Source organism: Artemia sp. Qi Xiang Cuo, chromosome 3 (genome assembly GCF_049724085.1).
Source record: "Artemia sp. Qi Xiang Cuo chromosome 3, ASM4972408v1, whole genome shotgun sequence".
NCBI lineage: Eukaryota > Metazoa > Arthropoda > Branchiopoda > Anostraca > Artemiidae > Artemia > Artemia sp. Qi Xiang Cuo.
In genome coordinates, this window is record NC_142796.1 from 86,497,173 (window position 1) to 86,524,223 (window position 27,051).

The 27,051-nt window shown below is 34.9% G+C and overlaps 1 protein-coding gene across 1 annotated transcript in view; it reads right to left on the bottom strand.

Annotated features, from left to right (window-relative positions):
* Positions 1-27,051, bottom strand: part of mtDNA-helicase (mitochondrial DNA helicase) — a 94,298-nt gene that overhangs the window by 22,471 nt on the left and 44,776 nt on the right. The window contains exons 6-9 of the mRNA XM_089087206.1: positions 25,008-25,164; positions 22,017-22,166; positions 16,002-16,190; positions 1,565-1,759 (exon numbers count right to left, since the gene is read on the bottom strand). Coding sequence (XP_088943332.1) covers positions 1,565-1,759; positions 16,002-16,190; positions 22,017-22,166; positions 25,008-25,164 — 691 coding nt within the window. The remainder of the gene's footprint in view (positions 1-1,564; positions 1,760-16,001; positions 16,191-22,016; positions 22,167-25,007; positions 25,165-27,051) is intronic.

The following is a 27,051-nucleotide window of genomic DNA, read 5'->3' on the forward strand; positions in this document are numbered from 1 at the left end:
AGGTTGCAACCACCATCAGCAATCGGTTGCAATGATACCTGATTATTTACCAACAACTGATGGTGAAAATCTGAACTGATGGATCAGAAGTTAGTGTCAGTAAAAACTCACTGGTGACTTCATAAAAACCAGTAGGTGGCAATCACCATCAGCTGACAACTGATGATAATTTTCTTATAACGTTCGAAAAAAAAGTGACCCAGAAAAATCTAATCAACTGATGTTCATCATCAGGTTTCACCAGGTGTCTAGCTTGAACATTATATGGAACGATATCTGATTGCATAAGTAATGATTATCACCAGTAAATTATCGCCAAATTCAGTCTTCTTTTCACGCTTGATATTCTATTGAACTAGAATTTAAAATTTCGTCTGAATATTTTGAGCGAACTAAATAAAAAAAAAATTCTTGTATAAAAAGACATGAAATTTAGCGTCCGTGGAACTTATGAACTCTTTCAAAAGAAAATGTTAACGGATCCCAGGTTGCGACCATCTCTTAGATACTTTTGTTCTTGGTTTCGAGACATGTTTTGGATGTTGTTTTTGAGTGACTGTTTCTCGCCATAAATGATTAAGAAAACGGATATCGAGTAAGATCAAAACATTTTGTAAACAAGCCTATTCGTTTTGTCAAAGAACAGCAAAAATGAAAAGAAAGGACAGAAGGAGCCAAGATTTGGACATATTTTGCAATAATGTGGTGTATAATGTGGTGTATATTTTGCAATATTTTACATTTTGCAATATTTTACATATTTTGCAATAATGTGGTGTATATTAAACACCCAGAGAATAGTGTCGATAAAAACACAGCAGTAATCACTAAAACTTGCAGGTGGTAACCACTACTAGCCGATAACTTATGACAGTTCATCGATAAACAACGGCGTGAAAAAAATACATTCGGAAGAATGTACTGGTGAAATGATACCCCGTCAATAACAGATACACGCATAACCAAATATATTGGTTCCCTTGTCAGTGTCTTGTAAAGTGTTCATGGAGATGCAACAATACTTCCTATAAGTCGTGTAATATGGGTTCAAAGGGGTTAAGAACATGGGAGGACAGAAGGGAGTAGCTGCGCCCCCCCCTAAAACTTGAAATTTACGCTAGATATGGCTGAAAAAGCAGATGGTTGAAAATGCAGTTTAAAAAGATAGATGGCTAAAAAAGCAGTTGATAAAAGGTAGATGGTTGAAAAAGCTGAAAACAAACAGCCGGAATGACAGAATAAAAGTCAAACAAAAAGCAATTATCCATAATGTCTTGGAAAGCTTTAGCTCTAATCCAAGAAAAGTGATTAATGCTGAAGCATATTGATGATTTATGATTCTTGGTGATTACCTATTAATAAAGATTTCATTGGTATGACAGAACTTTCTGGCAATGTAAAGTTTTGTGAACTGCCAATACAACTTCAGATCCCGCCCTTCATCACAGGATCGGCTGCCCCTCCCTAGATAATAAGTTACGTAGGCCCATGGTTAAGAATGGTTATGTTGTTGTGAGCCTCTGCTCTAAGGTGTAATTGAAGCAAAAAAAGGAAAAAGACTTACTTTTCGTGGATGAATAACCAAGGTAACGTGAACATTATTAACCGTGGCAAATTGCCTAAATGCGCCAATAATCCTGTCTTGAAGAAATAGCATATCCATTCTATCTGAAGATCCTATTCCAGTGCCCATCATAAATTGCAAGTTGTCAATAATCACGTGACTGATGTCATATAAGTATGTGGCATGATTTATCGCCTGCAAAACGACAATAAAGCCAAGAGAAGAAGGAAGCAATAAAGAAAATAAGTCAAGGAATACTTAAGACCAGGCACATACTTTTTTTATGGGGAAGGGGGCAATAAAGGTAAAAATAAACAGACGAATCAAATAAAAAATCCTGGAAATTACAGAAAATTTTCAAGAATCTGGAGGTTTCGTGAGTCCATTTATCTGCATGCCTTATATATCACTTTTTAAAGAAAGTTTCTCTTATTTGAAATGTCCATTTTTGAAGTACCCAAAGCAGGATTACCAGGTTACTAACATCATTCTTCCCACCAAGTTCTATGTTTCAATAAACAATAATATGGTGATTGACATTGCCAATTCATAACATGAGCCAATTAGAACTTTGTTAGGCCATTCATAGGCTAATTAGCCAGGGAATGGTGTATCGTCTATAAAATCTAACGAACTCTTGATTGAGAGTTCGTTGTGCAAACACGTTATTTTGGATATTATCCTTTCAATAAAGTAAGGGTTCAACCTGTGTGATTTCCTTAGAGACATTTATAATCCGATTATTTTATTTACTTGCTATTGACGCTTTCAAAACTTGAATATAAAATAAATAATTGAATATTAAATCCCTTGAGATTTAGTAAGAAAAACCAACAGAAAGAAAAATCTCAAAGATAAAAACAACAAACGAGACTGCGGGCAGTGGAGAGAAAAGACGAAAAATGTAAAACAACGTGGACATTTCGCCTGTATCAAAACAAGGCGTCTTCAGCACGAGAGAAACACGAGAAGAACAAGATAAAAAACCAAACTAAAAACAAATAAAACCACCACCAAAAAAAAAAATATATATATATATATATATATACAATTGGCGCAAACTACTCCACGTAGGGAAAAGATGCTATTAGAGTTACTTCAGTGAGAACACCAAAGCAACTGAGACTAAAATAAAAGTAAAATGAAATTACGTTAATTATTCCGTTATGAAATAATTCTCTTGTTGGCTATTACAGAAGCAATTCGTCTTGGGTTAGTAGGTAAAATAGTCCCTCGGTGATTATTTAAGATCTTAATTCCCTTATTAACTGTTGATTCTCTTTTCAAAAAATTATCATAAATTAAGTCAATATTTAAATTTGCTGTGTCCCTATTTATCGAAAGGTGTTTTTTAATTTCTATGGCTTCTCTCACCCATTGAGTATGCCCCTTATCATTTGAAATAGCTAAGGCCTCATCAAATTGTACAAAGTGATCTGGTTGAAACCAAATATGTTCTGCTAAGGCTGAAACAAAAACTTCCGGATGCTTGCATAATTGTAGGGTTTTTTCTATTGAATTTCGATGTTCAATAAATCTTTCAACCAATTGTTGGTGAGTCCTACCAATATAGAACTTCCCACAAGAACAAGGAATCTTATACACCCCACTTACTAAATTTCCCCGGGTTAAATCCTTTCCAGAACTAAAGAAACTACCCATTGGTCTCAACGATTGGAAACATGTATCGATGTTAAATGTACGCAAAATCCGTGAAAGCTTCTCACCCAAGCCAGGTACATGTGGTAATGAAATTAAACTTTTACATAGTTTTAAATCTGAAGACTGAGAAACCATACTATCATGCTTAACACGTCAATTTACAATTATCTTGTCAATGAACTTAATTGGGTAATTATTACAAAACAAAATATCCCTCAAATATAACAGTTCCGATTCCAGAAATTCCTGGGAACAAATTCCAAAGGCTCTATCCACTAGTGAAATCACAACCCCCCGTTTCGCCGACATAGGGAGGTACGAATGAAAATTCAAGTACCTATCCTTGTGCGTAGGTTTTCTATAAATCGAGAAAAGTAAGTGGAGATCCCTTTTAGTATTGATTCAGTCTTTGAACAGTTAAGATCTATCTATTCTTTTAAAAAGGATTAATCCCAGTTTTGAACTAGTTGTCGGTAAAGGATTTTATCTGATTTAATTACACTGAATTCTTTCAGTAGTTACGAAATAGTGAGAACATTTTTACGTCTTATAAACTATTTAAATATTTATTCAGTATCTGTAACCTAGTGGACTGTGTGACGTCACTGGATAAATTGAATTGACTGGAGTTTTCTGACCAATGCATTAATTGAACTTTTGGCTTTCTTAAATTGAGTTAATTTCATAAGATATCCAAGTGCGGTATGCCAGTTTGGCAATAATAAGGATTATTATTCATCATTAGGATTATTATTAGCCATTCTGTTCTTATTGAGTGAACATCGAAAGTGGATTATAGCTATTTATGAAAGAAACTAAGGAATAAAAGTTGACTGGATTTAAACTGCATTTCAACGCTTGTCTAATTGCATCTGTGTTACCTGTTTGTGGATATTTGCCAAGTGAAATACCAATTAAGGTAATCAGACTACCATTTGTCATGGAATAAACTAAAGATTTCACTTCGCGGATTTTGTAGTATTTAAAGATGTCATACGTCAGTCAGTCGTCATTCGACAAATTTGTTAATTTATTTGGAGAAAAACTGGACAAAATAATTGCGTCTCAGGTGGAGTTTTCCAGCAAACTAGACTCAATTTCGGCGGAAGTTGCGTCGTTAAAAAGTGATGCAACAACCCAGGAGTCACGAATACTTGAACTAGAATCAACACTAGAGGATCTGAAGCTTGAATCTGATGCTCTTGAGAAACGATTACTTGCTTTGGAAGTAAAAGACCAAAAGCTTAACTTGTTGATTCACAGACTACCGGAAGAAAAACCTAATGAAATGCCTGAAACTAAGGTGAAAAATCTTTTTGCAAATAAGTTAGGAATCGTTGAGCCAGTAATGATAATGATGTACTATCGCATTAATTCTTGTTCGGCAAATATTACTGACTCCCACGAACGCAAAAGTAAGCAAAAGCAATTGAAGTCTTTGCTTGTATCGTTAGGGTCCGAATATGAGATTCAAGCTATAATCAGTCAAACGTCGGTAAACTTAAGGCCAGTGGTATCGTTATTTGCACAGACTTGCCGCCTGAACTGAACATCCAAAGAAGTGAGCTATTGACCAAAGCAGGTGAGAAGAAAAGGAAAGGCGAAATAACGTCTTATCGAGTTCGTCGAAAAGGCATAGACATATGGAATGAAATTAAAGGATCTGCTTCGTCTTCTTGGTCTAGGGTGAAAATTAGTTAATTAATTGGTTGTGACATCAATTTTGATTTATTATTATATTCCGCGAGTGAAAAAAAAGACTGGATTTGTTCTCGTCATAGTGTGTTTTTTGTGCCTTTTCATTATGTGTGATTATTTTCATGTTTTCCTTCTTGTCTGTCTAGCTCTAGTTGTGCAAACGAAGTTCTTGCTCTGCTCTGTTTTTCAATCCTTGCTTGCCGAGAATTATCCGAGGTACCACCTTTTACTCATTATCCTGTCATTCCATATTGATTTCGGTATGTTTTATATGTATGATTTTATTATGATAAAAATTGTTTATTGAAAGAACATTGGACCGGCTCTACGATTTTGAGAAAAAACAACGTGACCTAAATGAATTATTTAAATCAGTAGGATCAACTAGAGATGAATCTTCTGATCTTTTTATTCAGTCTTTTTCGCGTAGTAAATGTATAAATAATTACGAAATTCTTCCTTTCTATCAGTTGAAATCCTCCCACATCATATTGTGGAATTGTACAGACGTGCTTTGTAGATTAGATTTTCTATCTAAATTCATTTATAGTAATCGTAAGGGTTTTTTGGGACTTTGTGGGGCTTTTCCTACCGGTGGTGATAGTTCTTTGGTTGGTGTTTCTGGGTAAAGGATAGTTGCTAGACACAGGGCTACCAGCTCAAAAGGTAGACTTGCCGAGTTTATTGACCAGAATCTCCCTACCCGTAAATTTACGGATTTTAATTATTTGTATCAAGACATGGAGTTTGAATTTTTTTAAAGGTTGAGATCAAGTCTGGTAAGCAGAAGCTACTCCTATGCTTATTTTATCGACCACCGGGATCAAGTGCGTCAAATTTGATTGGTAAGTTGAATGATCTAACACAACGGATGAATTTTAAGAACCATAAAGTGGTTTTTATGGGTGATTTTAATATAGATTTGGGACTGGTGAGTTCGGAGACCCAAGAATTAAGATCTTTACCTGTAGATTTGCTTGCTTTTCTGCCGGATTGGTTCCAACAGCAAGAATACCAACACGTATTAGTGAACAGTCGGCATCAGTTATTGACAACATTTTTACGAATTTCAATCTACATTCGAGTTATGTCGTATCAACTGATGAATCGGATCACTCCATGTTACTTGGTCAATTTTTGATAAATAACTGAAATCTAACCCGAATATAAAATTAAGAAAGACTATTGATGATAAATCATTACAAAATTTGAGAGCTAAATTGACTTGTAGCGACTGGACCTCAGTTTATGAAGAAACCAACCCAGATGCAATGGCTACCATATTCATTGAGAAATTCTCTTCTGCCCTTGACTCTGCCTGCCCCTTTTCGAAAAAGCGCTCCAGGTATGCGACCCCGAAAAAGCCTTGGATCACCCAAGGCTTACTAACCAGTATTGAACATAAAAATATGCTATTCAGGCAATATATTGATAATCCTGATGTACATGGTACGCAATTCAAGAATTATAAAAACACTCTGACAACCCTGCTTAGGAAAGCTAAACAGGCTTACTGCCATAAGCAGTTTCAAGAAGCAGAAGGATCGCCAAAGAAGACATGGACACTGATAAATGAATGCCTGAATAAACAAAAAAATAATATGTTTCCTGAGAAAATAACCAAGCCTGATGGAACATCTTCAACATCCCAACAAGAAGTAGCCAACACGTTAAATGAATTTTTTGCATGCATTGGAGAAGCAACCGTAGAGGAAGCTTATGGCCTTTCAACTGTCGTCACGGATAATTACAAAAAATACTTACCTTCGCCGTCTTGCTTCTCTATGTTTCTGTCGCCAGTCACTGAAGACGAATTGCTGAAGATTGTTCAAGCTATGAAAAACGGTCACTCCGAAGGTCCAGATGGGTCGTCAAATTAGCTCATAAAGAAGACCCTCGATTGCTCTGTCGGCGTTATCACACACATCGTCAATTCTTCATTTAAAGATGGCATCTTTCCTACTGTCTTCAAGTCGGCGAAGGTTATACCCCTCCACAAAGGTAACAACCTCAAGCTGCCTTCAAACTATCACCCTATCTCTATTCTCTCTGCTTTTTCGAAAATTAGGGAGCGTTGCATCTACAACAGACTGATGAATTATCTGACTAGGTCTAACTTCTTCAACAAGTATCAGTTTGGATTTAGGCCTGGGCACTCAACCAAACATTCTATAATGATTTTGCTACAATTTTTGAATGATGCGATGGACCGTAATGTGATACCAGCTACAATATTTGTGGATGTAAAAAAAGCGTTTGACACGATTTGTCATCTGATTCTGGATAAGCCTGAGAAATGTGTAATAAGAGGTAATGCTCTCTTACTCATCCAGTACTGTCTTAGTGGTGAGAATCAATTTTTGGATGAGGGTGCACTAAGATTGGTAAAAACACCATGTTTTGAAAATGTAGGAGTACCACAAGGTTCAATTCTTGGACCACTACTATTTTTAATATAAGCCAATGATCTTCTGGACACTATCACCGATGATGGACTTGCTGTACTATTTGCAGACGACACGGCTAATTCTGTCACAGGTTCAGATGAATCATCCGTCAGAGAACCTCTGTTTTGGTCTAAAGAAGCTATTGCAGTGGTTTGCTGACAACCTCATGGTGTTAAACTCTTCGAAGACCCATTTTATCCTCTTCTCTCGAATTTCACATGCCGTACCGTACCGTCGATTTCCCAAATATCTGTCCGTTTTAACGGAGAACTAGTTACCATTGCCAGGAAGGAGTCTTGTAAGTATCTAGGGCTAACAGTTGATTAAAATTTATCTTGGAAAATTCATCTTGATAGGCTAAGGATGCAGCTAGGACGCAATGTGGGGTTACTGAGGTATCTAAAATTCCACCTCTCTCTCCCTGCTCTTAAGTCAGTTTATTATTCTCTAATCCATTCTTGTTTTAATTACTGTCCAATTGCTTATTTAAATACTTTCAAATCTCTTATTAAGCCCCTTCAACGTCTTCAAAATAATGCCCTTCGTACGTTTAAAGCACTCCTTCCTTCCCCATCTTCCCTCCCTGATAAATCCCCTACTAAGAGCCTTTATACATTTTTAAGAATATTGCCAGTTGATCTAGTCCTTACTGCACATTGTGTCCTTTTCAGACTAAAACAAATAAAAGAATTATTTCCATTGACTTTAAATTCTATTAACTTCTCTTTATTTTTTTTCGTCCAGAATAATTATTGTTTAAGAAGATGTTCAGCCAAATTACCTTGCCCTAGAATCCAAACTGAAAGATCCAGATTTTCTCCTTAAAAATTCAATAATAAAGTTCTGGAACATTTATGAAAGTAATATAGATTCGCGTTTTTCTATTCCAGTTTCTAAAGCTAAATTCAAACTATATCTAATAAGCTATTATAAATAAGTATTAATTTATTTGAAGTCATGTTGGCCGGTGCTCTTGTTCAAAAATATTTAATTATGTGGTATTTTATTGTTTTGAGGTGTGGGATGTGGGTTCAGTGTGGTGTCTCATTTTATTCCCAGTATATCTAGTATATTATTATTTCTTTTCATCGTTTGTTATTATTATTATTATTATTTCTTTTATTTTTTTTTTAGGGTGCCTGTTTTCGAGTATAACTCACTGTGTAGGCACCCTCTGTAAATATTTTGTTTTCCATTGATTCATATTGTAAAAGTGTTATTTTGTCTTGTAGTGATTTAATGAGAAATTAAATGAACTTGAACTGAACTTTTAATTAATAAAATATCCAGAAAAGGCAATTTGTTATTTTCCTCAAACTCAACTGTAAATTTGATATTATTATCAAAACTATTTAAATGGTTTTAGAGGAGAGTTTTATAGACAGGTTTTTGGGTTACCCATGGGGTAATCCAAAAACCTTAGAAGAACTTAGATTACCCTAGAGGATTGAACTCAGTGTGCACAGCAGCGGTCTCTATTATGAACACACAACATTGCGGCATCTGCTCAAAAAGAATAATCGGCAAAACAGGTGGCATGGAATATACCAAATGCAATAAATGTTCTTATTTTAGCTATGGAAAAACTAAGTACTCTAAGTAAATGACTTGAAGAAGACCTTTGTGTGCGTAGTTTGTGCGCAAAAAGATTCTCCAAAAACCTGAATTCTGACTAAATTGAAGTTGAAAAACAACAGTGCAAAACAGCCAAAAAACAAAAAGAAAAACAATGATCAATTTAAAACGAAAACTATTTTCCCAAGTGAAAACTTATTTGTATAATGTAAATTTGCAATAAAGAAAAGTCAAACAAGAAGGAATTATCCATATTGTCTTGAAAAGATTTAGCTCTAATCCAAGAAGATTAATGCTAAAGCTTATTGATGATTTATGATTTTAGGTGATAACTCATTAATAAAGATTTCATGGGTATGATAGAACTTGCTGGTAATGTAAGATTTTGTGAACTGCCAATATAACTTCAGCTCCCCCCACCCTTCATCACAGAACCGGCTACCCCTCTAGACAACAAGCTACGTACGCCCATGAATATACTGGCCACAAATCTACGATAATTAAAGCCGTTCAATCCATTGAACAGATAGGGTTTACTCGTAGCTCGTAGTGTTTACTCGTAGGGTTTACTTGTAGGGTTTACAAGTGAAAAACTATAAGTGAAGACAAAATCACCATCCACTCCTGGTGCTTCACCGACACTTATGGCCGCAATTGAAAATATAACGGTGGAAAGGAAAGACTGCTCAGGCCCTGATCTGAGTTACCTCATATGTGAAGAACCAACAAAAGACAGCCCCCCATTAGATTGTCATCATTGCTTTCACCGCAAGCATGCGGCCTGCGCTACCATTGATGCAGACATAGTCCTTACTCTGCAGAAGCCCTTGGGACAATTCTTTCTTTTTACTTGTGAAAGTAGTTAAATCAGGGTAATAAAACCAGCTCAAAATGTCCCAGTACTCATGTATCTGTTCAGTGCAGTAGCTTTATTACCAGTCAAGCCACTCAAATTGAACTACAGTATCATCAGTCCCATCATACATATCAAGAGGCACATACTACAGATCATATCCCTGAGCGACGCGTTTTCAGATTTCACATAAGTGGAGGCTGTAGAAAGGCGGAGACTTTTCTCCACCTTTCTCCATGTTTGCGTAGACTTTTTTAAAGGCAGCTGCCCTGACGAGTGTTGTCTTCTGCCACACAAATCCCTGTGTCAAAACTTTACTCATGGCTTTTGTTTCATGAACTGTTGTCCCAATGTGCATCTCACTTTCCGCAGAAGGAAAAAGCTATGTTCCTATAAAAATGAGTTGGGAAGTCCAAAAACGGGGAGCGGAAAAATGAACCTCTGTTGATACAAGTCTGCCAAAGACAGCTATATCCAGTCCCGCTTATGAGCTTGAATCTCATGCCACCTGTCCTAATCAGCCGATGTACATCCCTCCCCCATCACACCAGCCCCTCCTCCTGAAAATCGGTAGAAACTGGCAAGAAACCCGTCCAGTACAGATAACTAACGGGTTTGGCATTTTAAAGAAATCAAAGATTCATTCACCCTTCAAACCCTGTTTTCCGAGTTTCTCAACTTGGAACCGATTGTGTGTGTTGGCAAGAAAATTCGAAACCGCAGTGTAATGCCCTTCATTCCTCCCTATTCATTTCCAAAAATACTGGTGTCAAATGTCCGATCACTTATGAACGAAATGGAAGAGGTCGAACTATGCTTGAAAAATGAACTTGTTGATATTACTTGTATAAGTGAATCATGGTCCACAACTGAAGAGTATGTTGCATTTGATGGATATGATATCTATTCAAACCGAGAATGATACCCAATAACATTACAGTAACACATGGGTAGTGGTGATGGTATTATTTGTCGATCATCTCCACAAAATGGAGTTCTTTGTTTTTCAGCAATATACCAAATAAACACGGTTTAGAAGTCTTACGGTTATGTTGCAGGCCTAAGAGGCTACTTAAGGAAGTGGCATCACTGGTAATGCGTTGTTTACTATCTGCTCCGTGGCTCTTATTGTAAACACCTTGTGAATTACTTACAGAATTGCACTGACAACGTACAATCGTTGCATCCTAACGCTGGTATCATAACGTGTGGCGACTTTAATGACTTAGATGTCAAATGGCTAAGCAATTCTCTGTCACTTTAGCAGGTTGTCAATGTGCCAACAAGAGGTAACCGTATGTTAGACTCATTTTTAGCAACTGTCCTGAATATTACAATACCCCAATTACATTACCCCTATTAGGTATGAGTAACCACCTGTGTATTGCTAGGGTACCTAATCATTTTATCCCAAATAGACAAAAAAATAGTGTGGTGTATAGGCCCTTCACATCTGAGCTAGTAAGTCTCTACAAGAAATGGAAGATATTTGGATCTGATAAAATTGAGGAATGAATTGTATTTAACTGGACATGAGGAAGATTTTCTAAAGATTAAGAAATACAATTGTGTATAAAATAAGATGTTCACGTAAACAGTGTGGTCCTAATATAAGCAAATTATATGAATCCAACACAAGGAAGTTCCTTGATCCAGTTCAGAACATTACCGGTAAAAAAGTGACCAAAGTTGAAATGAGAGTTCATAATGGTAGACCCCTGCTACCTAGTGAAATCAGTGATTTTTTTTTACATCAATTTGTACAATTAATCCGCGACTAACAATCTTACCACTTAATGACTCAGTTTAAAATATCCCTATCCTAGAGATTAGTTCAGTTGCTAAAAAGTTGAAATCACTTAATTCTCGTAAATCTAGTTACCCTAGTGAGATAATGATTAAATTGATTATTGAGTGTGCTAATCTTTTATCTACTCCTTTAACGGCAATTTTTAACTAATTTTTTATTGATGGTCTTTTCCCTAGTACTTTTAAACAAGCGTATGTTACCTCAATCCCCAAGTGCAAGGCCCCTAAGGATATTACTGATATGAGGCCGATTCCAAAAACACCGGCTTTTCAAAAGTGTTTGAAAGTTTTATTTTTGATTATTTATTTGAGGACATAAAAGATACTAAAGATGGTTCTAGGCGTTTATCCTCCGGAAAATACCCCCTCCCCCTGGAAAATACCCCCCCCCCCCCCGTGGAAATTAAGGCTTTGCAAATTTGAGAATTATATTTGAGTTTAATTTTTTTATTTCCGTAGGGGGAACGAATTTTGGTAGTAAAATTCAAGAGCAAATCAGTTTTTTCCGTTACTTTAGCAATAATTTTGGGCTCTAGATTTGCATATTAGGGGGGGGGGGGTAAAGTATAGCGGGTCTGCACGCAAAATTTGTTAGGTACAATTATTATGCATATTAGATAGATACATGGAGAAGTTTATTTTAAAGCCAAATATACGGCCATGAACTACTACTACTACTACTAACAACTCACCGCAGCACCAGGCCGCCTGAGGCCAACACAGCTACGCACGCTCCTCCCTTTTTTTTTTTTTTAGTTAACAAAATTCCCAGATACCTCGGTATTATTCTGTAATTTTTTAGTGGCCATACCTAGAAGGAATTGTTTTCTGACTTCAAACTGTCCAAATACTTTCCCCCCCCCGAATATGCAAACATATAACCCAAATTATATATTTCCCATCTATTCTGTCACTTGCCTTTGTCTTGTCGTATGCTGAGCTGAAAGAAACTAACGAAGAAACCGGTTTGTTCTCGAGTTTTACACAGCACAAACTTCAGTGAGTGGCGCATAATACATAAGTACCAAAATTACTTCTCTCTACGGAAAAAAAAAAAACTCAAGTAAAATTCTCAAATTTGGAAAGCCTTATTTTCCACGGGGGGGGGGGTATTTTCCACGAGGGTGGGGGTATTTTCGAGGGGGATAAACGCCGGCCACCGAAAAAGATTCCCAACAATTTGGATTTAGACCCGGGCATAGTACTGTTGATTATGTGGCTGCATTGTGGATACCATCCTTAAACATTTGGAAAAAAAAACGGGCTTATGTTGATGCATTATTTGCTGACATAGTTAATGCTTTTGGTAGTCTTGACAATAACGTAGTAGTGGAAGAAGTTAAGGTTATGGTTGCCCGTCCATTTTTTGTACGTATGCTTGCTAGTTTTCTTTTTAAAAGATATCAGTGTGTCCGACACCTGGATCTAGATTTTAAATATTTTTTGCGGTTCACCACAAGGCACTAAATCAGGCCCATTTTCTTTTGTTATTGTTTTTAACCATATTTTAGTAACAATTCGTGAGCGTTTTAAATTTGCTGATGATTTAACTGTCTTATCACTGCAACTAAGCCCTACGACTACCAAACAGTCTGACTTGATTATAGTGTTTAATGATCTAAAAGCTGAATTAGGAATGGTAGAACTGACGGTCAGCGAAACTAAGGGCTCTTATATGACTTTTTCCTTGCTAAAGGTCGGCATCCACTGTTCTCTTAATTCCCTACTGCCAACAAAGAAAACTGTTAAAATACATAGAATACTTTTGGACGAAGATTTAACATGGAACCCGCACGTTGATTATCTGACTATAAAGGCACCTAACTTTTACATTCCTTTTCTGACCTGAAGATATTTGGTATGCCAACTGATGGTTTAAAGTCTATATACTGCAGCTATGTTAGACCTTCTCTTGACTATGCATGTCCAGCTTGGCACACTAAATTGCTTGAATTCCCCAACTCATCGTAATCTACTAAATTATCCAACTCATCGTAGTCTAACCCTGACAGGCCCCCTACTGAAGGAATAGCCACTAGACTCCGACAAATTAAAAAGAATTGTCCGCAGTTAATGACTTACCCAGCCTCTAGTACCAAGAGATATTGCAAATCATTTGTCCGTTATTTTACTCGGTATTTTAATAATATTACCTTGACAAATATTTAATGTTTGATGCAGTTTGTTTCAGGTTCTTTCCTGTGAGTGTTTTGAATGTACCAACCATTTATATTTCTAATATTCTGATATATTTTGTATAAGCGGTCACTGTTTTAACCGTGAAAATTGACTTTTGACATATACTAATTTTATTTCCGACTCATTTTAATTTATTAACCTTGAAGCAGCACATACTATTTTAATATTTTTGTGTTGCTATTTATTTGTTTTTGATCCATGTTTTGTGTCTTCTTGAAATGCTCATTAGTTCCAGCTATTGTAGTGAATAAATATATTCTATATTCTATGATTGATCTGCTAAAAATAATCCTTCTATCAGAAATAAATTCAAATTCTTACGGATCTTTGGTAAACCAGAATGGCATGCCTCCATAGCTAATGGAAAACGAAGATAAAAAAAAATCAAACTAATATTTCGCCCGTATAAAGCAAGGCGTCTTCAGCGTGTAGAAAAAAAAAAGAAAAAAAAAATCTAAAACTAAAAAAACATAAAACAGGAAATACATATAAAACTAAAAACAGACTCACATAATACAATAAACTCACATATACAATTGCCAGCTACCTTCATGAAACCAGAAAAGTAACTAGATCATAAATATAAAATACCAAATAAACTTAATTATATTATTATATTATTGTGACATTATATTATGCGTATTATATCTGATAATATATTATATCATATCATATTTTATTTATGTGTTATATTCTATTATGTGATATTATATTATATTATGTGTGTTTATATTATCATATTATTGTGACATAATTTTACGATAAGCTTTTGATGCTGTTATTCGTTTAGGCTGTCACACAGCATTCCTGATGCTGACATTTTGAATACGGGTTCATTTTTTAAAATAATATTGTAAATAGGATATTATTTTGTACAGTTCGAGGAAACAACGGCCATTTCCAATGAAAAAGGTATCACTAAATGGGCTATGGAAGCATTAAAAAAAACAACATATTTTCGCAGCTTTATCAATTAATAGAGATACCGGTATTGCATATATTGATCCTATTTACGATATTATTGGCTAAGTGGTTGAGGCACTGGGGTAGGAATCCTTTGTCCGAGGGGTATGGGCTTGATTTCTGGCGTGACCTGTTATTTGGTTTGGGAAGTGGTTAGTGACGTGACTCTGTAAGCTCACCCAGAGTCGACCTAGCTCTAAATGGGTATATGGAGAAATCTGGGGAAGGTAAGCAGGAAGGGTGTGTGAAAACACAGGATGGCTGGTCCCAACCCCCCATTGCACTTCCTGGCTGAAGGGCCACGAAATGGAAATCAGCACAGTCGGTTTGGAATTTGAAGGTCTAGTACCGTTATGCTTACTTTATACTACTTATAGCGTTTTCACGCTAAATCCCCGCTTTATTGGATTAACGACACTTCTTGACTACTGAGGGCCTTGCGTTGGCCCTGCAGTGTGTAGCTAAAGCCGAGTTTAAAATCTAAGTCCCGTATTACCAAGCTGAGATTAAATACACTTCGCTACCACAGGGCAAATCCGCGTGATTACTTCCACGCAAAATCTTATTTAAATTTATTGCCAAAAACCACTAGACAAGTATTTCCAAGTAAAATCTTACTTGAATTTAACGCCAATAACCCCTAGACAGGTATTCCTGCGCAAAATCGTCTTTCAATTTAGCGCCAAAACAACTAGCCAGATATTCCCGAGCAAAATTCTAGTTGAATATAGAGCACGCGCAAAATCTTATTTGAATTTAGCGCCGAAAACCACTACCCTGGTATTTCCGTGCAAAATCTTATTTGAATTTAGCGCTGAAAATTTCACAAATACATTCTTAGACCACACTGGCTATACATGACAAATGAAACTCAGAGAGGAGAGAAACTAACAAAATGAAAGGGTCTGTTCTGTCTTTGTAAAGTAAACTTCGAAAGGTTAGATTTTCGTTTTTTTTCTTTGTCTTCTTTTTTGTTTAGCACTGAGGACGACTTGGCGGAGGTCCTTGTCGAAATATTTGCTTATATTTTGTCATCCTCTTGATTTGCCACTGGCTGACAAAATCCTCGTTTTTTCACCCTTTTTTGATTTTATTTTTCATTTTGTTAGTTTCTCTCCTCTCTGAGTTTCATTTGAAAATTTCACGTAAAATCTTATTTGCATTTAGCGCCAAAACCACTAGCCAGGTATTTCCGCCCAAAATCTAATACTTGGGATTACCGATAACATACTTCCATGACTGATTTGAGATCTTGCTGGCCGTGAAATGTGAGAAAGTATAGCGGTAGCTTTTCGAATTCATCAGCATACTTGTTGAAGTTCTCTGGCTCAGCTTCTAATGGAATCCCAGCGAACTGTGTTAGCATCATTTTGGCAAGGCGTACATTTCTTATTTCAAAACTACCCCATAGGGTATTGACCTAAAAAGGACGGGAAAAAATTGACAAAAGCAAAGGGCAGACAGATGCGGAAGAAGAAAAAAAATACAAAAACAACTAGAACTTCAAATTGAATTAAGAAATTCTGGCTTTAACCCAAAATACAATGTCCGTCATTTTTTTTATTTAAATGATTTTTTTATTAAAGAAGCATTCAAACAACAACAATATAAACATTTTCGAATATATGAGCATGAATAAATATTTGGAAGGATATTTCAATTTTTCAAAGCACATTTTGTTCCTTTTTCACTAACGGGATTTAGGGGATTTCGATTTTCATGGTGCGAACGATCTATTTGTTTTCACTGACATGGTAATTGTTGATGAAAATACACAATCGATTTTGATTTTCGTGGTGCGAATAATCTATTTGTTCGCACCAATCTATTTGTTTTCACTGACATGGTGATTGTTGATGAAAATCAACAATCGATTTGATTTTGAACCTCCGGGATGGAGGTAGCCTCAATCTTAGGAATTCTAACGAAGTTTACTTAAAGCACATTAAACAAAATTGCGAGAAATGTCACACAAACGTTGAAATAGAACATGCTTTGTTTTTAGCTCCCGAATGTCAGGTTAACAATTAACGGAAAAAATAGTTCTTTTTAACTTTTTTTCCGCTGCTGAAAAATTGAAATCTTCACTTTATATGTGGTCTGCAGGCAGCGGCGGTAGACGATCCATTTCTGAATCTGTAAATGATCGAAGTTTACTTCGTTGCCATATATAGTCGTCTATTTTGTGTTGTTTATAGAAAAATAAAATTTTCCGAAAACCAGGTCGTCCCCAAATGGAGTGGGAGGAGGTCGCAAGGAAAGATTTCAGATAAATTGGGACTTCCTGGAAGGGTGTAAAGAGGGAGACTTTGAATTGATTGGAATGGAGGAGGAGCATGCGTAGCTGTGTTACTATTATTCTCCATAGCTGTGTTTGCCTCAGGCGGATCGGTTCTGCAGTGAGTTGTTAGTAGTAGTAGTATTGTCATCTATCGCAAAATCGACGGCTACCTCGGTTATGGTAATTCCATAAACGGTTACCGTTTTTGCTAAAAATGAGATTTTATAGCCCAAAGTTTCCATATACAATTTTTATAAAACACATTTTATAGCCCATAATTCTACCGCTACGGTAATTTCTGAAGCCGATACGTGATATTCGTAGTAAAGCTGTGATTTTATAGCCCAAAATTTCTATATAAAATTTTTATAAATCACATTTCATAACCCACAGTTCTACGGTTACGGTAATTTTAGAAGTCGTTACCCGTTAGTTTTTAGTAAAATTGAGATTTTATTGTCCACAATTTCTGTACACAGTTTTATAGCCCAAATATTCTCGTGGATTGTGTCTTTAAACACCTAAACGAAATGACACTTAAATAATTCAAACGGAGAATGTGAAAAGAGCAAATTGTGGTGTTAAATACAATTGTGCATGACACAAAAACTGTGCAAGCTATGCACACACACAAGTACAAACTATGGCATTAAAAAGAATTACTTGTCAAAAAAAAAGAGAAAAAAACAACTTTGAACAACTTTGTTGATTATGAGCAGCTTGTAGCTCGCATGGATATTTTTAAGATGGGGCTAGCGATATAACTGAAAGCCAATATGATTCACAGTAATCATCTCGGACTGATGCCACATGAAAACAAAAGAACTAGTGAACTGCACATGTGGTACTTATTTAGTGTAGTACATATATCCGTTTCGTCGAGTATGTTCGTTTAGTATATGAATATAACTTAGTTATATACATTTAGTAACAAATATAGTACAGAACATTCATGTAAGATAGTGCAAAAAGAAACAAGGGCGGATACTGAATTAATGTCTGATAGGGCACCGATTGAAATTTTGCTGCCTGTGAGTATTTTTCGCCCCTCTGGCCATGCAATCCATTCACCTTTCGACCTACTGCGAGGGGTTACCCCTAAAACAACCGCCGGACCTGCCCACTACAGAGACTGGCAAACATATAGGAATTAGATCTAGACGATTTAACATGGGAAGGCAGGGGTTAGAAACTATTAATACCACTGATAGCGTAGCGTCTTGTGAGTTGACTAAAAAAATACATTTTTTTGTAAAATTCATGTTATTAATGTGCTATGTTGTTGGATTTGAAGTTGACACTTCCCTGTAAGAGATGATTATTAGGTATTTTCAAGGCCGTATCCAGGGGGGAAGGGGGAGTACTAATTTTGAGCCCCCCCCCCTAAAATTTTTGTCCTGCCCACAAAAAAGTAGCAAAAATGCATTTGAACAAATTGTTCATACCTTTTGCAATTTTCATTCTGACCCCTGAAAAAATATGGAAAAAAAATCATCCTCCCCCGAAAAAATCTGGATACGCCTTAGACAAATTTCTGTTTTCAAGAGCTACTTCAAGTCAAAATTCAGTCTGTAAAAAGTAGACCTAGGTTAGCTTGTAAAAATATTGGTAGTTTTTACCCCCATTATGATCGGCTGCTTAGGCTTTGAATTTGCAGAAGAAACTGAGGACAAATAGATTTTGTACTTAACAAACAGGGGTGATTTCCCACTCATGATTAAAAATTCCATGGCTGAAAATACCCTACGACTTGATTGGTTGTAATTGAATAGAAATAGGAAGATAGCATGATCATCAGCTTATGAAATAAAGCAAATGCAGAAGGGAGGAGATCGTTTGAGTACTGAGAAATGGGGGGGGGGGTGTGCGTTGAAGTACAAGCAAAGTCAGATACTCTTTTGCATGGAAACATTCGCTGTTTCAAATTAGAAATTTAGGCCTATAAATTGCACTTATGAGCTGTATATTCCCGTCCCATAAATAGACATTTGTATTCTCCCCCTTCTCTCTAAGGATCGGGAACATGGGATCCTAGAACAGATATGGGAATAAAGGCCCACATATCTTGGTTACTTAGTCTTCGAAAGTAGGTTTGCAGCAAAATTCAACGACAAACAGATCTTTAACTTGAGAAAAATTAATAATTAATTAACTAATCAAAATAATCAATTTAACTAATTAATTTAACATATTTTTTCATTCCATTCATTTTTGTCAAACTCCATGTTGAAAATATCTCAGAACTCGATTCATAGCAATTCAAAATGAATTAAAATATGAAACGGTGCGTTCTTCAACTTGCAAAATCAACGAACCATTAGCAAAGCACGTGCAACGTGGGGAGAGATATGTTATTTGAATGGTGATTTTTTTGGGGGGAGGGGGGGGGGGCAAATTATAATGCGTGAAAAGTTGGATATCCTTCGGCAGAAAAAAAAACGGTTTAAATTATGTATTAGATCATCTCTTCTGAAATTGTATAGACCTAAATTACGTGATCCATGCAGTTGGTGTTGCGGGAAAGGAGCTATGTTCTTGGGGAATATGCTTCTTTCTTCTTCTTTTTTTACTTCTTTTTTTCTTTTTTTTTTACTCTTCTTTTTTTTTCTTCTACAGTTTAACGGCCACCCCAAGAATTGAAAGACTTGTCCAAGAGGATATTAAAACAAGCACTAAAAAAACAACAAAAGAAAAGAAAAAAAAGTCAGTTTACATCGCAATTCCTAACCGGCATCGCAGCAGACCTTACAAGAAATAACTCCATCATATATACTATTCAATTCATCACCGAGAGCCATAATTACTAGTTTATTTTTGAATCTAAAATATAGCTTAGTTTTAGATTTTGATTTTGTTTATATTAAATTTTACTTTTCTTTTGGATTTTAACTTCTCATAGTTTTAATTTTTTTATTTTATATTCTAAATTAAGGATGCTAATTACTCCCATGTACATACATACACACGATTATTTCTGTTTCTTCTTTGTCACCGTTATTTTCGTGATTATTCTTCTACGATCAATCTCAATTTAATTTATTTATGTTTCTTCTATTTATATTATTCTAATGTTTCTATTTCTTCTTTGTCACCATTATTTTCGTGATTATTCTTCTACAATAATTCTCAGTTTAATTTATTTCTATTTCTTCTATTTCTATAATTCTATTTATTTTATTATTTCTATTTCTTCTTTGTCACCATTATTTTCGTGATTATTCTTTTACAATAATTCTCAGTTTAATTTATTTCTATTTCTTCTATTTCTATGGTTCTATTTATTCTATTATTTCTATTTCTTCTTTGTCACCATTATTTTCGTGGTTATTCTTCTACGATAATTCTCAGTTTAATTTATTTCTATTACTTCTATTTCTATGATTCTATTTATTCTATTATTTCTATTTCTTCTTTGTCAACATTATTTTCATGATTATTCTTATAAAATAAATCTCAGTTTAATTTATTTATATTTCTTCTATTTCTATTATTCTATTTATTCTATTATTCTATTTATGCAATTATTTCTATTTCTTCTTTGTCACCATTATTTTCGTGATTATTCTTTTACGATCATTATCAGTTTAACTTATTTCCACTTCTATTTCTATTATTCTATTATTTCTATTTCTTCTTTGTCACCATTATTTTCGGGATTATTCTTCTACGATAATTCTCAGTTTAGTTTATTTCTATTTATTGTGTTATTTCTATTTCTTCTTTATCACTATTATTTTTGTGATTATTCTTCTATGAAAATTCTCAGTTTAATTTGTTTATATTTCTTCTATTTCTATTATTCTACCATTTCTATTTCTTCTTTGTCACCATTATTTTCGTGATTATTCTTCTACAATAATTCTCAGTTTAATTTATTTCTACTTCTTCTATTTCTATTATTCTATTTATTCTATTATTTCTATTTCTTCTTTGTCACCATTATTTTCGTGGTTATTCTCAGTTTAATTTATTTCTATTTCTTCTATTTCTATGATTCTATTTTTTCTATTATTTCTATTTCTTCTTTGTCACCATTATTTATGTGGTTATTCTTCTACGATAATTCTCAGTTTAATTTATTTCTATTTCTTCTATTTCTATGATTCTATTTATTCTATTATTTCTATTTCTTCTTTGTCACCATTATTTTCGTGATTATTCTTATAAAATAACACTCAGTTCCATTTATTTATATTTCTTCTATTTCTATTATTCTATTCATTCTGACATTCTATTTATTCTATTATTTCTATTTATTTTTTTGTCGCCATTATTTTCGTGATTATTCTTCAACGATAATTCCCAGTTTAATTTATTTCTATTTCTTCTATTTCTATGATTCTATTTATTCTACAATTTCTCTTTCTTCTTTGTCATCATTATTTTCGTGATTATTCTTAAAGGATAATTCTCAGTTTAATTTATTTATATTTTTTCTATTTCTATTATTCTATTATTTCTATTTCTTCTTTGTCACCATTAGTTTTGTGATTATTCTTCTACGATAATTCTCAGTTTAATTTATTTATATTTTTTCTATTTCTATTATTCTATTATTTCTATTTCATCTTTGTCACCATTATTTTCGGGATTGTTCTTCTACGATCAATCTCAGTTTACAACTGATAATTATCACAACTACATTTAGAACTTCGTGATTAAATGACTTCATTGTCATTGCTCTATTTGAAACAGCAAAACTGAAATGAAAGGCCGAAAAAGATACAATACGTATATAGTTGTGATCGCAAAATCTCGATGCATAATTCGGTATGAAGGTAGCTTTAGCAGCACCAAAGGGGGTCAGGAAAAATAGGCATAATTCGAAAAGAAAACCCAGCAAACACAACTGAACAGAAAATGCACAAAATTATAGGTGAGAAAAATAAAATATTTCGAAACTTGACAGCACTTTACCTGTATATAATAAAAATTGCATTACCTATAATATACAATAAAATATACCTTTTGCATACAAACATCAAGTGAATATTCAGATATAAAGGTAGTTTTACCAGCCCCGGTGGGGCCAGTGAAAATAGTCAATTCACCACGGCGAAAACCCTTCATTAGTTCATTTAGCTTGGTGAAACGCTTCCACTTCACACCAGCAATCTGGAAGGTTTTTAATATCATTCAATTAATATAGTCTACAGTCAAAGAAGAAGAAAAAACTAAATTATAGTATTCAGAGAAGAAGAAGAATAAAACAAAGAAAAATAAGCTTGGTAAAACGCTTCCACTTCACGCCAGCAATCTGAAAGGTTTTTAACATCATTTAATTAATATAGTCTACAGCCAAAGAAGTAGAAAAAAATAAATTATAGTATTCAGAGAAGGAGAAGAATAAAACAAAGAAGAAAAAGCTTGGTAAAACGCTTCCACTACACGCCAGCAATCTTAAAGGTTTGAAATATTATTCACTTAACTGAGCTTAGCCAAATTAGTTGTCGAAATTTCCTAATACTGAAAAACTTTTTTCTATCATTTCCGTTATAATCTTACTAATCCGTTATAATCCGCGACATCCTAAAGCATAGTATGTTGCTAGTCCTAACAGTTCAGAAAATTTTGCCAGAAAACAATTTCACTACCTCTTGGAAAATTTTGAGGGTTCGACAGGGGCAAATCTCCAGCATTTTTATGGGGGGGGGGCAAGCGGGGTCCATATCTGGATAGTCAAAGGGCATGGGATGTATAATTATTTTTTCTCCACATTAGTGGGGGAAGGCAATTGCCCCCCTTGCCACCCCCGAACGACACCCTGGGGTTCGAAGAGAAAAAAAAATCAGCCATGATACTTTTCGAAAAATTAGAAACATTCAAAACCTGTCCAGTCACATCTCCAATTACCCTGAACTGCAAACGAAAAAATTTCTTTAGATTTGTTTTACCAAAAAAATATAATTTAAAAATAACAAATTTTCCACAAGCTCATACTGATAAAATACATTTGGTGAAGCTCTGGACCCTGAGCTCGAATACAAAGTTCTCAATGGGTTTAGTAGCCCCTAATCTAAAGAAACAAAACATTGGCTAAATAATTTAAATAACTAAATAATTAGTTAAATAATTTGACAAGTAATCTAATTGAATAACAGGCCTGGAGGAGAAAAAGAAAAACAGCATCCTTTAGTACATTCTTTATAAAAAATTTCAATTGCTTCTATTAAACAGTTCGTGGTAACAAATAGTAAGTAAGGAGGGACTTGGCCCAAAACTAACTAAAATTCTTAAAAACAGAATTTTGATAACAATACATACATAAAAAAAATTATACTAATTCTAAATATATAGTACTAATTAGGTTTACTGTTACCTATCAAAAGCTACGAGCTAGAGAAAATTTGCCTGATTTTCAAAAAGGTGGAGACACGCCTCCAAAAGTGAAACAATTTTAATGAGAACACCATCAGATTCAGAATATCAGAGAACTCTACTGTAGAGTTTTAATGAGAACACCATCAGATTCAGAATATCAGAGAACTCTACTGTAGAGTTTTAATGAGAACACCATCAGATTCAGAATACCAGAGAACTCTACTATAGAGTTTTAAAGAGAACGCCATCAGATTCAGCGTATCAGAGAACTCTACTATAGAGGCTTCAAGCTCCTATCTACAAAAAATTACGACTAATTACTCTAAATTAATTTACGGACTTAATTAGTAATTACGGAAGTAATTAGTAATTTACAGACTAATTACTCTAAATTAGGCGACTTACCATTGTTCACATATAGTATTTGTTATTGGAAAATATACTGAATTTTTGTGGGGAGGGGGGGGAGATTTTCTGCACGAGAGATTTTCCAAGGGGAGAAATTTCCGTGGAAAGGAAAGTTTCCTTAGGGAATTTTGCAGGGGAGGGGATTTCCTGGTATGATTTGAAAAACGGTAATATATTAAACTAAGAAATAAAGTTTTTTCAACTGAAAGTAAGGAGCAACATTAAAAGTTCAAACGAATAGAAATTCATTCCATATATGAGGGGCTGCCCCTTCCTAAACCCTCGTTCTTTACGCTATTCTGGCAAAGAATATAAAATTCCACATTTTTACAGATAGGAGCTTGAAACCCCTACAGTAAGGTTCTATGATACGCTGAATCTTATGGTGTGATTTTCATTAAGATGCTATGACTTTTAAGAGGTGTTTAACCGTTTTTCGTAAATAAGGCAAATTTTCTCAGGCTCGTAACTTTTGATGGGTAATACTAAACTTGATGAAACTTATATATTTAAAATCCAATTATTTTGATGTATCTATTGGCATCAAAATAAGGTTTTTTAGAGTTTCGGTTACTATTGAGACGAGTCGCTCTTACTATACAGTTCATAGCCCCGAACTGTTTGAAAATATGACTTTTTGTCACAATTCCTTAAGAAAGACTTCTAAAACATAAGGGTCGTTAAATTTGAATAAGTATTTCTAAAGAACTTCAAGACTTTAGCGTGAAGATCTCGGGTTACGGGAGGGGCATCCCCCCTCGCATACACAATAATTTCTGTTCGTTTCAACTTTTAATGCTGCCCCTTACTTTCAGTTGAAAAAAATTGTTTTATTTTAATTTAATAGTAATCTAAAAATGGTTCAAGATATGCATGTTAGGTTTTCTAGTCACCATAGGGCTCGGCGATTTACTAATATTTTAGTTCTATTTTGGCAGTCTTTTCCCAAACTGGCATTTTCTATCGTTTTGCTCTATGTTACGTTTTCTACTCTTGTTTAGTATTTATTCAAACTTAATCCTTTTTACTGTTTATCTTATAAACGGCAAATTTTACAAATTTTGTCACGAATATATGTTTATTTAGCGGATGATATCTCTTCTTACCAGTGGTATTAGTTTTATGCTTTTTTTTCTTTTTTTTTTACTGAAAGATAAATTTTTTTTGAATTAAGGGGGATGGTGGGTCAAACTCAGTTGTCCAAAAAGCAGAAAAAAACCTACAAACCTCATTTATTTGCACGATTTCAGCATAAACTTCTTCTTTGAGTGAGGAGAAAGTTGTTACTGCGTTGTGAAACATAGAAACGTGAGTTTTAAGTATTTTCACGAGATCAAGACCTTCAATTGCTGCTACAGTGGGCCCAGGCGAAGTCACGCTTGGCCTGGAACACAGAGGAAGACAGGTAAAATAAAATAAAGAGGAAAATTTTATATTAACTACTGCTAACAACTACTAATAAATAAGAGTGCTAACACTCACCTCACTTCGCTAAACAACTCATCCCACTCGAAATCCTCCTAAATTTGGTTTAGTCCTTCTCAATACTAAATGACGATTTTTGGTATCAATATCCTTTATCTTTAAAATTTAACCTAACCATTTCAACCGTCTAGTCAAAAAAAAAATTGTTGGTAACTTCTCTTTCTACCGCAGAAATCTCCAAAGTTGAGAAGTTTGCTCACCTCGAATCTAAATTTTCTCCGCCTGATGATGTTCAAGAAAATTAAGTTGATCAGGGTCTTGATGATTGACCGCTTTGATTTTTTGGACCGGGGAAATTTCACTGTTTCTTGTTCTTCTTTTTGAACAGTCGTTAGCCCCCGAAAACTTAAAAAAATTCCACGGTGTTTATAACAAATGGTGGCTTTGCTTCGATACAGCGTTTAACCCTTCTTATGCAGATGGTGCTTGTTCAGGGAGGCTTGTCTCCAACCTTTTGCACAGAAGATCTGACTCCCATCTCAAAGAATGGTAAACCCGTTGATCACCGTATTTTCTTCCGCCATATTACTGTCTTAACAATGTTACTCTTTGAATTATTATCTATTGCACGGAAAGTGCTGTACCCCTTCCCACCAATCTTGGCTGCCATACAGTGTCGAGTTCATAGATGTTACGTCAGCAGTTTTAAGCATATCGATTGATTCTGGTTTTCAATTGGTGCCAGGGAGGACGCTACGTAAAGCACGCCTCCGATTCCCTTAATCACGCAACTATCTTGCAACAGGTTTCAAAAATCATAAACAACAAGTAGAACAACAGGGAAATTTTTATACAAGACAGTGGAACGCAACTTTAAATGTTGCGTTCCACTGTCTTGTATGAAAATTTCCCTGTTGTTCTACTTGTTGTTTATGATGGAAAGGCAGTGTGGCCTTCGTCGCTATTTAGGCTTCAAAAAGGGGGCCAGTCCTGGAATAATTAGAGAACAAAGAAAGACGTACTCAATAGCAATAGTCCTCCAGTATAGGAGACAAAACTTGTGTTCATAGAGGAGCCAGGCAGGAGGCTGTCCCTTTTCTTACCCTGTGTAACAATTACGCTTCGGGCACCAAAACGAAAATACCTTGTATCTTGTATTCAGATTCATTCAGCCGGGGGGGACCACGACAGCTGCACCGTGACTGAGGGTGGTGTCACGGCTGGGGGTTTACCCACTTTGATCAAATTTTTCACATTGGTTCAGCTCTTCTGCTTATTGAGTGGGGAAAGGTGTGATAATAAATTTTTCCCCGGGCACCACCAACCCTAGGAATTGCTCTGCTTGTATTCATCATGGCATCAACTATATCGCTTGTTTTACAGGTTGATGATAAACTTTAACAAAGCTAACTACGTGTTTCAGAAAGATTTACCTCATATTTGAGGAATACCGTAATCTGCTATTTATTCAATAAATACGTAGAATTCAATTCTGAAATATTTTTCAGAAAACCTGACGATTTTCATTCACATGACGACTACTCACCATTGCGTATTTCAGAGAGATTTACCTCATATTTGATGAATACCGTAATCTGGGCCTAGAATTCAATTCTGAAATATTTTTCAGAAAACGTGACGATTTTCATCGCCTTTTAACCGTGTGTGAAATTAAATAAAAAAAATATTTTTTTTTAAGTGAAAGTAAGGAGCAACATTAAAACTTAAAACGAACAGAAATTATTACTTATCTTTGTCGGCTGAATCTCTACTTATCTTTACCCAGAAGCTGTACAATATACTGGGTTTCTTATCTTTATTAAATAAAAAAAAAGTTTTTTCAACT